Source organism: Tachysurus fulvidraco, chromosome 22 (genome assembly GCF_022655615.1).
Source record: "Tachysurus fulvidraco isolate hzauxx_2018 chromosome 22, HZAU_PFXX_2.0, whole genome shotgun sequence".
NCBI classification, from domain to species: domain Eukaryota; kingdom Metazoa; phylum Chordata; class Actinopteri; order Siluriformes; family Bagridae; genus Tachysurus; species Tachysurus fulvidraco.
Window position 1 is genome coordinate 4,872,030 of NC_062539.1, and position 16,611 is coordinate 4,888,640.

At 38.8% G+C, this 16,611-nt stretch overlaps 1 protein-coding gene across 8 annotated transcripts; it reads left to right on the top strand.

The window, feature by feature from the left end:
* The first annotated feature begins 2,130 nt into the window (after nt 1-2,130).
* atcayb (ATCAY kinesin light chain interacting caytaxin b) lies at nt 2,131-12,304 on the top strand. Of its 8 annotated transcripts, none has more exons than XM_047806728.1 (14): nt 2,132-2,930; nt 4,424-4,530; nt 5,790-5,839; nt 6,224-6,457; nt 6,653-6,823; nt 7,750-7,852; nt 8,037-8,168; nt 8,260-8,346; nt 8,417-8,539; nt 10,126-10,161; nt 10,659-10,703; nt 10,836-10,888; nt 10,977-11,031; nt 11,758-11,895. In XM_047806728.1, exons 2-13 carry the CDS (start codon nt 4,454-4,456, stop codon nt 10,985-10,987), a joined length of 1,122 nt encoding a protein of 373 aa, XP_047662684.1. In that variant the 5' UTR covers nt 2,132-2,930; nt 4,424-4,453; the 3' UTR covers nt 10,988-11,031; nt 11,758-11,895. The 8 variants fall into 8 exon arrangements, 6 of the variants coding, with proteins under 6 accessions (XP_047662681.1, XP_047662684.1, XP_047662683.1 ...); XR_003441141.2 differs by having other exon boundaries at nt 2,133-2,930; nt 10,849-10,888; XM_047806725.1 differs by lacking the exon at nt 10,977-11,031 and having other exon boundaries at nt 2,131-2,930; nt 11,758-12,304.
* Nucleotides 12,305-16,611: the final 4,307 nt, after the last annotated feature.

Below are 16,611 nucleotides of genomic sequence, written 5' to 3' on the forward strand. Positions count from 1 at the left end.
AGTGGTCTTCACAAGCAGAACATTTATTCACTTCTGTAGACCTCAAATTATTCCATCCTATAGCTGTGTTTGTGCATTAATTCATTCACTTACTCACTCATTCACTCATTTTCTACCGCTTATCCGAACTATCTCAGGCGTCATCGGGCATCGAGGCAGGATACACCCTGGACGGAGTGCCAACCCATCGCAGGGCACACACACACTCTCTCATTCACTCACACACTCACACACTACGGACAATTTTTCCAGAGATGCCAATCAACCTACCATGCATGTCTTTGGACCGGGGGAGGAAACCGGAGTACCCGGAGGAAACCCCCGAGGCACGGGGAGAACATGCAAACACACACAAGGCAGAGGTGGGAATCGAACCGCCAACCCTGGAGGTGTGAGGAGAACGTGCTAACCACTAAGCCACCGTGGCCCCCTATTAATTCATTCTTCGAATCTGTTGACAGAGAAATAATATAAAATGTCAACACTGATAAAAAATACACTTGAATAGAAGTTTTTACTTTGTCACATATACATTACAGCACAGTGAACTTCTTTCTTCACATATCCCAACTTTGGTATCAGAGCAGAGGGGTCAGAGCACAAAGTCAGACATGATACAGTGCCGCTGGGGCAGTGAGGGTTAACTGCCTTGCTCAAGGGCCTGACAGTGGCAGCTTGGCCGTGTCGGGGTTTGAACCCCGATCAACAACCCAGAATCTAAATGATTTCCATATAAGCAGTAAAAGTGCATCTTTATATAAGAATCTTTAATTATCCAGGTAATTATTGCCCCCCCCCCCAAAAAAAGAAATAAATAAAAAGAAAGAAAAGAGACAGAGATCGTGAACACTGTGACCCACTATTAGAAATACTAGCAGTCGAGATTCCCACAGTTGGTATTGCCCCAGCCGGGTAAGTAAAACAAACATGTAAATGTTAAAAAAAGAAAGAAAGAAAAAAACAAGCCCTGAGACAATTTTTAACCCTTGTGAAAAGCACCTAATGTTTTAAAGCTATATTTAGAAGCCCAGACTGATAACCGTCTGACTGACTTCTGCTAATGGACTGAGAGCTTTTAGTTCTGACAGAATCTGTCCTCAAGCACTGTATTTTACCCAAAGTGGAAAAAAAAGCTGAATACATCCTTTTCTACTACCTCCATTTATTTTCTTAACAGACATGATGGTGGTGAAGCGGTCGACGTCTGTTCTAGGGTTAATTCATAACTCCAGCATGTTACAGTAAATGTTAATATTAAAAGTAATGAAAGTAGAGATTACATCAAAAATGTGAATAATTATGTAAAGAATGCTGGGTAATTTTAAGTGTTGTTTATAATAATAATAATAATAATAATAATAATAATAATAATAATAATAATAATAATAATACATTGTTTTTATTTATTATTTCTTGTTTGTTTGTTTGGTTGCTTACTTACATTTTAGCAGCAGCATTTTTATGCATACTTAATGTTTTTTTTATTATCATCATTATTGATGAGAATAGTAATAAAATATTGTTGAATAATAATGATCGTTAGCAGAATAAAATGTAAAATTGATAATATCAATATAAAATTCATAATAGCTGTTATGTCATTCTAATTCTAACATCATCATCATCATCATCATCATCATCATCATTATCATTATTATTATTATTATTATTATTTTATATATATATATATTTGTTATTTATACTTTGATAACAATATTTTTATGCATACTTAAAAAAAAAGAAATGGAAAATGAATGTTCTGGTATTTACATGCACCTCTTCCTACAGATACAACACTATGTCATCATGCTACTCATGGAAGCACGTTGAACTGTATTGAACCGTAGGAATTAATAGACTCTTACTCACACACTGCAGTGAAGGGGCAAACTACAAGATAAATGCACCATGGGAACGAAAGTGATGACATCACTGAGCTGAGTACAGACGCTCCAGGCAGAGCGTCTCAGCCAGTAACTGAGCAGGAGGGAATGTGGCTCATCCAATGGCAGGGCTCTAGAGGCACAAAGGCAACACAGATAAGACAGCTGGAGAGAGAGAGAGAGAGAGAGAGAGAGAGAGAGAGAGAGAGAGAGAGAGAGAGAGAGAGAGAGAGAGAGAGAGAGAGAAGGGTGCGAGGGAGGAGCTGGAGAGCATGAGCGCAGAGAGGAACGGGTGGGTAGTAGAAGGAGGAGGACGCTAATAAGAAGTAAAAGGGAGAGAGTGATGCTGTTGCTAGGGAACAGTGAAAATGAGCCGTCCATCTTTAGGAGCATTAACAGAGACAGGGTTCTGTTCAGTTAGCCTGGGAAATTAAACCCTGTGTTATTACAAAGTGAGGGGTTTTTATTTTCTGGTTATGTAGAGAGGGAGAATCTCAGAGCAGCAGGACAGACAGCGGAGGGCACAGGTGACATTACGTAATCGTCACATCAGCGCTTGGTGGTTGCCGGTGTGACTGTAACCTGACATGTTAACCACAATGGCGATGAAGAGCTTAGACAGAGAGCCATGCTGCAGGAGGCACAGGAGGCAAAGAACATCTGGATTCAACTCTTCTGGATGAAAACGGCAGTGTGTAGATGCTGAATAGAGAAGTGCATTGGGAAGCAGACAGGATAGACACAGCACACAGACACTCACACACAGACACACACACACACACACACACACACGAATCTAGCCACACCAGACTGTCTGTCCAGTGCAGGAGAGAGATTGAAGGAAAAAGGAAGAGAAACAGCGCATGTGACTTCCTTTTCTTACACAAGTGGAGCACTATGGATTTAAGCATGGCAAAAAAACAAGTCCAGGCCTGAGCAAGGGAATACACACACACACACACACACACACACACACACACACACACACAGAACAACAGAGAACACACAGAGCGAGGAGTATTTCTGGTGTGACTGTCCTTCGTACAGGTATGTGTATCAGTGTTTTTCTGCAAATTGGGCAGCTTGTGTTTATGTGAGTGTGTATTTGTGCATTTGTGTGTCATTTGTGTGTCATTTGTGCATGTGTGTGTGTCATTTAAGAGAATTGACACTTGAGACACTTTTTATTCCTCGGTGAATCCTCCAATCGAGAGCTCGGATCTATTTGGCGCTCCAGAACCACCTTAGAATCATAACCCAAAGTCGTATCCTATTAATAGAAGTGTGACAGAAGGAGGAGTTACTTTAACCCCTGCACTGCTGCAGATGTACATGAGTTCATAGCTAAAAAACAATGTTGACTTGATGTCACTCCACACTTACAAATTTCCTCTTGTTGAGTAACATCCTGTCGGCTCGGTGACGAGCAGCACGTTACACTGACATTTCAGGTCTTCTTCTTCACACACATCAGAACATTCCCAGTGTAGGGCTTACAACTGATAAACTGAAATAAACCTAAAAAAAAGGAGGTCAAAAGAGCGATAACTGATGGATTTAGTGCTGCTGGTTCGGCTGCAAAACTACAAACAATCAGTTTTCATGAGATTAAATAAGATCATGTTTCATTCATTTATCTTCAGTAAGCACTTTGTTCTGGTCGTGGTCACAGTGGATCCAGAGCCTATTCCAAGAAGTCTAGACTTTAGGCAGGTATAAACCTTGGCTGGGATGCCTATCCATTACAGAGCTACACACACACACACACACACACACACACACACACACACACACACACACACACACACACACACACACACACACACACACACACAGCCACCTCCTCACACTCCGTGTTCTCAGTATATGTCCTAGATTCATCCCCACCCTAACCAGGATAAAATCATTTCACAAATCGCTATACATTTTTTAAAATTATTATTATTTCAAAACTCAAAGCCTTCATAGTATTGATGCACACACTGTTCATATCGCTGCTTGTTTCAAGGTCATCTGTTGCTAAGTCTTGTTATGATCCAATCCAAGAATGTGAATGTGATCGTGATCTCAGCTGATGCTTTTATTCATTATTGCTGTTTTCCTGTTTGGGACGTCGAGCGTGACTCAGTCTCTCTCTCTCTCTCTCTCTCTCTCTCTCTCTCTCTCTCTCTCTCTCTCTCTCTCTCCCCTTTAAATGAATATTATTCGTACAGTATATCTCAGTTCCATCTGTAGCCAGCGTTATAGGAAGCAAATTTCAACAGCAGAGATATTACAGAAGAAACTGTTAAAGGCTTTTACAGGGATAGAATGAGACTTCAAATGACTTTTAGGGACAAAGTCAGTGTTTAATTCATCTTAAGTGAGAATGAGATCCTGATCTGTCATGGTGTGTACAGTATGTAGACTTGTCTAATTAGAGATATCTGCAAATTTGGAAAACCACAGTGTGCATATAAAAGTGTTAATTATGAAACTTTTGTGATTCTTGTAAAAATCTTGTGAATCAGTGATATAATTTGGATTTATGTGCATTGCAGTGTGACCTGTCTGAGCCTCGGGACAGGAGGATGGGGACGACAGAAGCCACTCTCCGCATGGAGAACTTGGAGGTGAAGGATGAGTGGCAGGATGAAGATTTCCCACGGTAACTAAGTGCATTCTGTCTCCAAATCATCATACAATCAGTAGAGCATTTATTAACTTTACTGCAAAATCTCATAATGATTACTTTATAATATTTCTGTTTTGTTTTGCACATTATTTCAGAGTTCTTGGCACAGTCTCTGCAAGACCTAATTTATATAAGATATAAAATGAGTCAGGACTCTGTCGGCTTTCGCTGTGTGATGTCTGTTGGATAACCTTACACAGTATTTTAGTGGTTGAAGATGCAAGCACTAGGGGCAGCTCAGAGAAAACCTTTTCTATGAATATATTGCCCCTGGTAAGATAGATAAAAACAGACATAATTACATGAAACTACAGATTCTTAAAACCCTGAGTGCCTATTTTCATATGACCTTCATATTAAGACATGACAAAGACGTAATATTCAATGCTGAACATGAACGCAACAAAAACAGAAGCAAAATCCATTTTTTTGGCTTCTGGGGAAAAAGAGTTAATAGGAAAATCCCAGGAGTTTCTGAAATACCAGCTTGAAACCATCTTGAGCTGTATCTGCATGATTTAATGCAATGCTCTGCTTCCACATGACCGGTTGATTGGATGATTTCATGAACAGTCAGGTGTACAGGTGTTAAAGTGCCCAGTTAATAAATATAATATGATACAGAAATAATGTCAATGCATCGTATAGCCACCGTCCCGATTTTTTATTTATTTATTTAAAATTTTAAGAGTATTTTTTTATTGGCTTTAAAGGATTACATCATCAGTCAGAGGCATACTCAATAAACAAAAGTAAAATACACACAGACTTCCAAGTTCAAATAAAAGATTAAGTAACATATAAATAATAAATAAATAAAGTTCAACGATTTACAGCAAAGCGTCCTGATTAAGGCGACCTGCACTTGCATCCACTCTGAAAAAGAAACTTGTGTTCATGACACACATTGTCTGACTATTCGGCCTCTACCACAATCCATTCTGGTCCCTTATCATTAAACAGTGTGATATTACAGTGGTTAAAAGCACGCTAATTACACAGTGAAAGTCAGGACGCATGTCACCAGAGACAGCAGCTACAATTAAGACTTCCAGAGAGCCTTAAGCTGTCTGCTCTTCTATTGTGCAAGCTGACAAACCTTAACACGTCATCTTCTACATGGAGTAAAGTCTTTAGGAAATGTCTAGTTAGAAATGTCAAGACCATTGTGTATATGTGAAAAAGAAGGTTATAATAATCTTGCCCTGTTCCTTCGTGTTGTCTCTGTCCAGGCCTTTGCCAGAAGATGGAGACCTTGATGGACTTACTGACAATCGCACGTGTACGTAGCTTTACAATCTGCTAGTATCCTGGTATGCATTTATGCTAGTAAAGTAGCTTAGTATGCAAGTATGTCAATATGCACAAAGGATAGCAATGCTAGCATGGAAGCGCGTAATGTTGCTAGTGTGCTAATAAGAATAAGAATCACTTATTCAAGTATATTCAAGCAGGCTGATATGCAAGTAGGATAGCGTTCAAATATGTAAAACAGCTTAGTATGCAAGTACAAAACGGAAGCAAGTGGGCCAGTATTAGCAGAACTAAAGCTGTCATGTTTGTGACCCACTGACTGTTCTGTATTTAAGATATTTGGCTTTACTGTTTCTGAATGAATAAGTGTGTGTGTGTGTGTGTGTTTGTGTGTGTCCTCTTCATGCCTCAGCTCCCCCTGGATCTTTGCATGGAGGTCATGGAGGCTCAGCAGCTCAGAGTAAACGCAGGACGCTCATTGCACCAGACATAAATCTGTCATTGGACCGGAGCGAAGGGTCCCTTCTGTCCGATGACATCCTGGACACTCCGGATGATCTGGACCTTAATGTAGAAGACATGGACACACCAGATGAAACAGACTCATTAGAGTTCATCACCAGTGGAAATGAGTTGGAGTGGGAAGGTGTGTATGAGGTCAAGGCATATTGTGTTCCAGCTGCTTCCTGATTTAAACTTAAGATCATTTTAAAGTATGGACACAGTGATATAGCGACTAAGTATCTATAATTAATTTATTTTCAAGCACTTGCATTTGGTGAATTTGAATTCTTACACCCAGTACGACAGTTTTATTCAACTCCTGTCCCATTTCTGACAGATGACGCCCTTGTGGCACAAGCTAAAGTTGGTCCAGGTGACGGATCGGGTCAGGGGGGTGAGGAGGGAGATGGGACTGCTCGACTATGGAGGACTGTGATCATTGGAGACAAAGAGCACCGCATAGACATGCAGGTCATCCGACCATACCTGCGCGTGGTCACTCATGGAGGTCAGAGCAATCTTCATTTTAAACCAACTAAGATGAAAGAATTACACGTAGTAGAAAATAAATAATATATAAATAGCTATTCAGTGTTAGCAGTGTTAACTACACTCAGGTTAATATGTTTTAATATGTTTTTCCTCTTAAGAATTCGAGAAGCATTTAAAAAACAATTTGGATACATAAAAGGACAATAATTAATTTGTGAGTAAAAGTTACACTACATGGGGGACACGGTGGCTTAGTGGTTAGCATGTTCGCCTCACACCTCCAGGGTTGGGGGTTCGATTCCCGCCTCCGCCTTGTGTGTGTGGAGTTTGCATGTTCACCCCGTGCCTCGGGGGTTTCCTCCATGTACTCCGGTTTCCTCCCCCGGTCCAAAGACATGCATGGTAGGTTGATTGGCATCTCTGGAAAATTGTCCGTAGTGTGTGAGGGTGTGAGTGAATGAGAGTGTGTGTGTGCCTTGTGACGGGTTGGCACTCCGTCCAGGGTGTATCCTGCCTCGATGCACGATGACGCCTGAGATAGGCACAGGCTCCCAGTGACCCGAGGTAGTTTGGATAAGCGGTAGAAAATGAGTGAGAGTGAGAGAGTTACACTACATAATGTATGTAGGTCAAAGACACACAAACAGACAAAAGCTATAATATGTATAATGTTTTTCATTGTGGGACACATCTATTATGACAGGAAATAAGGTTTAAGGTATTCTAGAACCAGTTCTGTATGGAATGAAATGAAGGTTAATGTTACCTTGTCTTAAAACTTCATTCATTCAGTGAGAACTTCATCCAGGTCAGTGAGCTGGCAATGTCGCATGTTGCATAAACAGCGAGTTACAAGCGAATTCTTTTTTTTTCTGCACAAATTTGTATTCATATGATCATGTTGCCTATGAATCCCAGACCCAAATCTTCTGCTTCCTGTAGGTTATTATGGCGAGGGTCTGAATGCCATCATTGTGTTTGCTGCCTGCTACCTCCCGGACAGCGGCTGTGCCGACTACCATTACATCATGGAGAACCTCTTCCTGTAAGCCTGTGCTCAAACACATCCAGGAAAAAATACATCTAGCATGAGAAAATGTGTTTGTGGTGTGTAGCCTAATTTCATCTCAATCAAGTAAATGTATGTTCACTTGTCTCACATTAGGAAGAGATCTGGTGGTAGTTTGGGGTGAATTTGAATATTCCCATGTGTCTGTCTTCCTGTGTAGGTACGTGATCAGCAGTTTGGAGTTACTTGTAGCTGAGGACTATATGATCATATACCTGAATGGAGCAACTCCACGCAGGAGGATGCCTGGCATCAGTTGGCTCAAGAGGTGCTACCAGATGATCGATAGAAGGTATTTAGATATAAAGTGAACACATATCCAAGTCTCTAATACAGTTAGTCAAGATTCTTTTCATGTCACTCATCACGCATCTTATTTAAAGGTTAAGGAAGAATCTCAAGTGTCTGATAATTGCACACCCGTCCTGGTTTATTCGGACCGTTCTGGCCATCTCACGCCCTTTCATTAGGTAAGAGCACTTCCTAGATCAAATAATATCATTTGGCTTTGTATCATACCTCAGCCATGTCTTTGTTTAGAATCAAACTACACTCTCTTGCCAGTGTGAAGTTCCTGGATAAGGTTCGCTATGTGCAGAGTTTGGAGGAGTTGGCTCAGATCGTCCCTATGGAGCATGTGCAGATCCCTGAGTGTGTGCTGCAGTGAGTACTGACCGTCAGAAGGTGGCGCTTAAGAGACAATCTTTAGAGAAGTTTTAAAAAAAAAGGCCGCCAGAAATCTAAAACTTAGCTTCAGGAACTTGGTGTGGACCAGTAGCATAGACATTCTTGTACATTGACATTTTTAATACAAGCAAAGCAATTTCAAGCTTAAGATTATACTTTACTTCAAGATTCCTTGCTCATGACGTCTCAGGGGTTTTTTCCTTGCCACAGTCTCCTCAGACTTGCTCATTAGGAATAAATGCAAATATATCTACATAACAATTTTATGTTCTGTGAAGCTACTTTGAAACAATGTCCTTTGTTAAAAGTGCTGTAGAAATAAAAAAGTGATGTAGAAATAAAAATGGAATTGAATTGAAAAGATAAATAATGGATTTTTTTTTTTTACATTATGATCGGCAAATTTATTTTGAATCAATTGATTCCTCTAGGAAGAGTATTAAAACCTTATACGCCTCACTTCTTGTCGCAATTTAGTTAATAGTCATCCATCACTATACATTTATCGATATCAATCATTTAACACGACGTGATGGTTGAGCCGCTTGGATGATGTTCAGTGGAATTGTGCATCACTTCCTGTCTGCACAAGGTGACTTGCTAAGTTGGCATTTTTGGAATCCAAAATTAATTTAGCATCAAAGATCTGCCTCGGAAATTTGGGTAATGTAATTTAAATTATTAAAGCTTGCTATTTAATGGATGCGGTGAAATGGAGAATCCTACGCTTATCAAACATGCTTCATGTTCTTCAAAGCTAAATAAGAAAATGTGTAAAAGGCCATGACTCGATTCAAACCAGAACATGACCGACATTTCCGATGTTTGTCTCAAGTTCCATGAGTTTCGAAAACTGAACACCACAAAAATGGCCAAAAACAAGACAGTGCTTCGGGGCTTGGACACAAAAAAGCTAAGAGTGTAATATCTCACATAACCTTCCAGATTTATCTAGAAAACATGAATATAAGAAATACAATGATTGAGTTAAATAGTTTTTGTCCTACTTTACTTCATTTATAACATTATCCAGAGCTCATGAGAAATCTGGTTTGATTTGAATGAAAGACAGCGATGTGGTTGGATTCTGGTTGAGTTCATAAGATAAAGATGTAATAAAAGCTACAAAGAGATCTGTGAGTAACTTAAAAAACAAAATTGATAAACAATTTCCTACTCTTAGCGATCTTTAATAATAATGAATTTATTTATTTATTATTCGTGTGACATTTTGTGGTTCATTCTTTGCTTCAAAATTTAAATTTACACAATAGAAGTACCAAAATAAAAATAAATTATCCCAAACTAGTTAGAGACTCTACAATCATTCAGTAAAAAAAAATAGACTATAAATCTCATTTTAAATGTTTATTTTTTTCCCCAAAAGCATTTTTAAAGTCCTGAAGTAATATTTTGAAACAGTGTGAAATTGAAAGATCGACTCATTTTTAACCGAATACATTTTTAGTGTCATTTGCAGTTTCGAGGGTTCAAAGAGTTAAAGAATATTGTGAAACATGTGTGTCAGCGCAGTAATGAAGTGTGTCTCCTGCTTTGCTTAGATATGATGAGGAGCGTCTCAAGACCCAGACGGAAAGGTAAAACTGGGGCTTGTGGGCTGGCATGCAGTCAGGTACTGCTCGAGTGTCCTCTGGCCTTTACAAGATTCTAGGAGCTCCTCACATCCATCTGACCCCACACACACACACACACACACACACACACACACACACACACACACACACACACACACACACACACACACACACACACACACACACACACACACATTCCTAGGTTAGGTTTAGAGTTTAAAGCATAGCTCGTTACAGCACCTGAATCAACTCGGATAACTTTATGAAATGAATCTCCCACAGAACATTTAATTACTTACTTAATAATTCATGGATTATTTATTAAATACTGTATATAGCAATCTAAATCTAATCTGAGAACGAAGCATGTACAGTAGATCTAGGCAACAGATTTTACTAGCTTTATTTGATTATTTTAATATATATATCTAATGCGCCATCAATAATAACTTTACATTTGAAGAAAGAGTGATATATTTTTTCCTCCTCTTCCTCCATAGGCCTCCTGAAGACCCGAGACAGAGTGACAAATCAGATTCAGACAGGTGAATACACCTTAAAGAGATTTAGCAATGTCAAGTTTTGCTAAGTAATTTGTTATTTTCACATGATATATTAAAAGTGTAATTGTTATGAAGTGTAAACATTGATGACTGCAGCATGTATGTTCATGTTAGTGTCATTTCGCAGGCCCAGGTCGGTGGCTGCGGAGGCTTGTCCATGACTGTAGGTAAGAAAACTGACCTGTAACACTAGAGCCCATCTAAATGAGCTGGGTTAATGGCTGACAGTGAATATTCCATGTTGGGTGCTCACAGCTCCACCCTGAACGTCCGAGCTACCCTGGGCGCTGGTGGAAGCACGTTACATAAGGTACATCTGCTGCCCTCTTCAGCGCACCTAGTCCTCCCGGTCTGATCAATGCTATTTTTACTGGCACACGGGTTACTGCCAATGCTTTAGCGATCACACACCCAAACACACACACACGTGCACTGTCTCTATTTTTTTCCACGCTCTGTTTGGTGATTTATCTTTTCTTTTTAAATGCCCTTCGTGCCACACACACCTGATCAGCACACTGCTATATAAATCACACTCTTGTCAGGAGACAGAAGCTGCTATTGTAACTTAGTCTAATGTCCCTGTGACTTGAAATGTAAAAGGGCATGTTATTAGGGCAGGTCACCTCTCTGACAAACAGACGCAGTGTATCAGAAAAGCTCGGGCAGAAATGGATCAGTAATTACGAGCGATTAGCTCTGATCGATTAATGACAACTAAATCAGGCTTTTAAGATGATTTGAGCGTGATATTCTTTGACAAACAGTGATTGAATTAAAGGTGCAGTCTGTGATTTTAGCAAAAATGGTCTGTATCCAGCAGCTAATAAATACAGTGCAATATGGTGTGGCGTCGGACACGTGTGCGGCCTAAACCAGAACACTTCAATGTGTTTTGTTTAGATGTTCCAAATATATATATATATATATATATTTTCTTCCTCTCTCATTTACAGAATCTGCATGAATATACTTCTGCATACAGAGAAACTTTGTGAAGATGTTTGTGATAATTCTGTCGTTAACCTGTTTATAGCAAAGGACAAAGAGCCGTGCAAGTTTTCTTCCTGGAACATCAACATCCCTGTATGTTTTCTACAAATCATCATCCATCTGGCTGAAAAGGAGCTGTTGAGAGACTTTATATGCTTTCAGTGGCCAGTTTAATAGGAACAACTGTGCGCTTGTGTGATTGCGTGGCAGCAGCAGAAGACTGGAAAGGCGACTGTGACCTCATTCGTTCCTGTTCTTGGCTGACAGGAGTGAAAGCCAATGTCTTCTGCTGTTATAACCTCATTGTTCAATATATTGAGAATTCTGATATGCTTTTTTTTATATATAGTGGCTGGCTTTTCTTAGACCTGTCTAAAACCAGTCTGGTCATCTCTCTTCCCAACAGTAAGGTGTTTTGCACTGTAGCAGAACTACTTTGCACTACTTTGGGTGTTTTTTTTCCCCCTACACCAGTCTGTCCATCCTGTCCGGCACCAAAATCACCACCAAAGTCAAAGAGATCACATTTTATCTCATTCTGATGTGTAATAGTCTGACTGCATTATTATTCTTTTTTTTTTTTTTAACCAGATACAGGTATTCCTATTAAACTGACTACTAAGCATTTCCTCTTTAACCTGATGCATGACTTTGAATGTAAATAGAGACACTGCATCACATTAAAAGTACTCTACCAGCTTTTTTTTTTTTAACAAAGCACAATGTAACCTTTTTCTAAAAAGATATCAAGTCTTTCTCATCCTGGACCGTATTCATGGATTCATGAGTCGTAGGATTGTAGCGTATAAATCATGTGGAGAAGCTTGACATGGACAACCATGTTTTTTGTCTTGCACTGGTACAGTTATCTTGCACTAATTACTTTAACAGTCGTATTTACTAACATACACACAGTCATTTTTTCCTCATCATTCCAGACATCATTCACACCAGCAGACTTTTGCCAGATGCTGTAAATGAAATCCAGCTTTCTGTAAACTGTTAAATAACGTATGCTTCTGGGTTTTGTTTTTTTTCCCCAAAAGATAACACTTCATAAACAACTCACTACAGGATTTTATGCTTTGTGTATTACCGCAGTCCTAAAAAAACAGGTCCGGGGTATAATAATAAAATAAATGCTATAGTCCTCGATCGTTAATGTTCGCTCACATATTTCTCAATAATATTCATTTCCTACTATCATGTAACTACAGGATTTCTTAACAAAACAAATTCTGGCCCGTTTCTGAATTTTTCAGTGATGTTTCTACAGGAATTCGATTTTGTTCCACTGAATCAGGAGGGATGTAAAAAGTTCAAATATGTAGCCGGATTATTGTACATAACTCTGTACAGTGTATTGTAAGTAAAACATTTGTATCACACCATGTTTGTTTCATAGATAAGGTTTTGTGTGAATGACATGAACGGTCATCGAAGCAGACATGATGTAATAAAGTAAAAAGGACGGAATTGAAGCAGCATTTCCTTGTGTTTTTTAAAGCGTTCATAATTTATGAAATTCCTATGAGTAAACTATTTCGATGAATCGTCAGGGAAAACCTCGTTGAAATGCGTCTGTCGGGTTTGAAGGAGTCCATGATGACGGTGTAAACAAGTCGGTCACATGCTGTAGGTTGGGTTGATGCCTGGTCACTAGATGTTTATGAGATGAATGGTGGCTGTTCGAGTGGGACGTGACAGGATACAAAGCACTGTGATAAACCATGATCTTAGCTATCAGGGTTCATTCCTGGCTAAAGCTTTGTTTTGTCCTTCATAAAGTCACCTAAACCCAAAGTAGAACAGTCCTCACTGGAGTTACTTATTTACATGATGCCAACTCATGCACTCATTCCATCAATAAAAATTTACAGCATGTGAGTAAAACTCCGTGTGGGTCTTATCGCCATCGTTCACTGGAACCCTGTGGCACGTCCCCGTTGATCCGACTCTACACCACGGACCATTAACAGCGTGAAAAAGCAAAGGGGACCAATATTATTGTCTCTTCATCTGTAATGCTTTCTGTATATTTTAAAAAAAATCCACTAATCTTTCCAATCATATAATAATCTGTCACTATAGCCGGACCATGACCCGTGTTGTACTGATAAGAAGTGTTTGTTTTACCGTTTCAAAACTACTTCAAATATAAGCACCGGTACACATGAAAGCACTTTAATGTGATAGCAGAGCTCCAAAGTTGTTGCCCTTCCCTGCTAATGAACCCTCTGAGTGTCATAAATAGAAATAGTTTTAACACAAAGGAAGTGATACATGTACATGTGATAATGACTCTTCTATCAGTCAGAAGGGTGAACATTTTCATCTCATTTACCCTTCTTGGAATCTGGGAATGAGTTCTGATCTAATTAGAAGTGGAAGACACAAAGATCCAGGCGTACATGCCGATACATGACTGTCAGGTTGAAGGTTGACTGCATGACCAGTCCAGAATAATATATCTCATGTCCACGAGTGTTCCTGCTGGTTGCATCAGCGGCATCTGTGACGCAGTGGCACCTTTTTTTTTTTTTTTACCAGCCCACACATACACAGTGGCTGAGTGACAAATATAGAGCTGATCCTGCTTCACTAAGAGCCACATGGAGCTTTTAATGTCTTGGTAGGGAAAATTCCCTCTCTGGCAATAACACGTCCACCTACTTGCCTGTGATCTCTGCATCAACATAACTCGGCTGTAACATTTCCAATGACATGGGTTACAGGAGAGCAGTTTCCATGTCTGAAATATACTGGGCAAGATAATCACATACATACACTGTGTACTTTAATCATTTAAAGCGGATGTACGAAAAATAAATTCAAAATAGTACAAAGGGCTTTTTGGACAAACACCAGGTTCATCAAGAAAATCAAAGTGCTTCTTAATTAATGAGATTTGTACCTTTAGATGGATAGATAGATAGATAGATAGATAGATAGATAGATAGATAGATAGATAGATAGATAGATAGATAGATAGATAGATAGATAGATAGATAGATAGATAGATAGATAGATAGATAGAAATAAGAAAAATAATAGAAACAGTCAAATTAATCAGTGTATGAATGTACATATGCTAGAATTAATTTAGAAAGATTATTATAGATTTTTTTTTTCTTTGATTTTATAAAGACATCATTTTGAATTGTGGATAGTGTAATTAAATGATCTTTTGTGTAATGGAGACATGAGAGAAACAGGGGTCAGAGTAAAGTAATCCAGTGGTATGATGTAAAGTATGATAGGCCATAAGGCCCATGCCAAGACCAAGCCTTTTATTTTACCCACAAAGTACAAATTAGCTTTGTCATGTTTAGTTTTTTTGTCTTGGTTTTTTGTTTTTCATTCTGGTTTTACAGGAGACAATAACTGTTTTAACATTTCTTGCAAATAACTGAATGGCTTAGTAATATATAATCTTGTTTCTAAGCCTCTTTCTGTCTGGTCTGGTCTGGTCTGTTCCTGTGGTCTGTTCCTGTGTGGTGTGTATTTCCAAAACACCAAAACATCTTTTATTTTCAAGGACAAGAAAACCCTGTGCAGCAAACACCTTATTACATCTCAGTATAAGATCCCACAGTCTGTTTACTTTACTAATGCTGAGAATAGAGAGCAACACAAAGCCGTGCATTCTATAAGCTGAAACGAGTAAAGGATTATTTCCGGCTCTGGCGTGTTTAACCCTTTGTGTATTTGCACAGTTTTGAATTTTGGTAAATAGAAATGTAATTATAACTATAACTATAATTAAACCACAAAGCTTTTATGACTTCTTGGGCCTCATCACACCATCCTTATTTTTGATAATTGTCCTATAGCGGCACTAATTTTAACCGAAAAATCGACTTCATCTGCTGAGTGCAAATTTATGTGTCTAAAATTAAACACTTTGTGCACTATTATTTAGCACAGTGGTAAAACCCACCGAGATGCATTGTATTATTAATACATGGACATATGTTTAAAGTACATGAAATGATAGTAATCTAAATTATATTTTCTTAGCTATGGATATAAATCTAAATGGCTAATCTTAGGTAGGGTGCTATGTCTTGTTAATCTTAGATGCCTAAATACAGTGTCAACCAAAATGTTACGGTCTGTTAAAGGGAAGTTCATTCATTCATTCATTCATTCATGCATTCATTTGTTTAATATCCTGGTAGTGAGTAAGTAGTGGGCTCAGATGAAGTGAAGTTTACAGTATGCATGTTCTCCCCATATTTGCATGGGAATTTCTTTCAGTTCTGGAATTTCTCCAATCTCCCAAATGATTATGCACCTCAAGCCAAGGATAAAGGGATCACTAAGGACCAACGAATGTATCAGTGTATTTATGTGGCTTTCTTACATTGCTGGGAAACCTACTATAACCTTTAATTAAACAAATTATTTTAAGCAGATGTCTTTTTTCTTTATTTGTCTTTACTTTCTTTTGGTGGTGTTGGAATTAAGAGGTCATTTCATGTCATGTCGCTTGTAATAAAAATAGAGTTACAATGTGATCTGAGTTAATGGCCAAACATCCCATAGTGTACTAGCTTATACATCAATGTGATTCGTTCATGATTTATAGAATCAGACATGAAACATTGGTCTTAGATAGATAGATAGATAGATAGATAGATAGATAGATAGATAGATAGATAGATAGATAGATAGATAGATAGATAGATAGATAGATAGATAGATAGATAGATAACCAGTGACTCACTTGGTCTGCATCCACGTGGTGTGACGAGAGACGACAGGTGCAGAGTCGGTATGCAAATTCAGCGCCGATGTTCCGCAGACCATGATTGGTTATGCGGAAACAAGGGGAGTGGCTATGTGTTGAGTGACGCAAAGCAGAATCTGCTATATATATATTTAACAAGAAAGC

What these genes read in the sequence shown, in the direction of transcription:
- atcayb (XM_047806725.1), top strand. Translation starts at nt 4,454, where the DNA reads ATGGGGACGACAGAAGCCACTCTCCGCATGGAGAACTTGGAGGTGAAG. An exon ending in AAATGAGTTGGAGTGGGAAG is followed by an intron (nt 6,458 to 6,652) that starts GTGTGTATGAGG and finishes CATTTCTGACAG; the next exon opens with ATGACGCCCTTGTGGCACAA. An exon ending in GACAAATCAGATTCAGACAG is followed by an intron (nt 10,704 to 10,835) that starts GTGAATACACCT and finishes TGTTCATGTTAG; the next exon opens with TGTCATTTCGCAGGCCCAGG.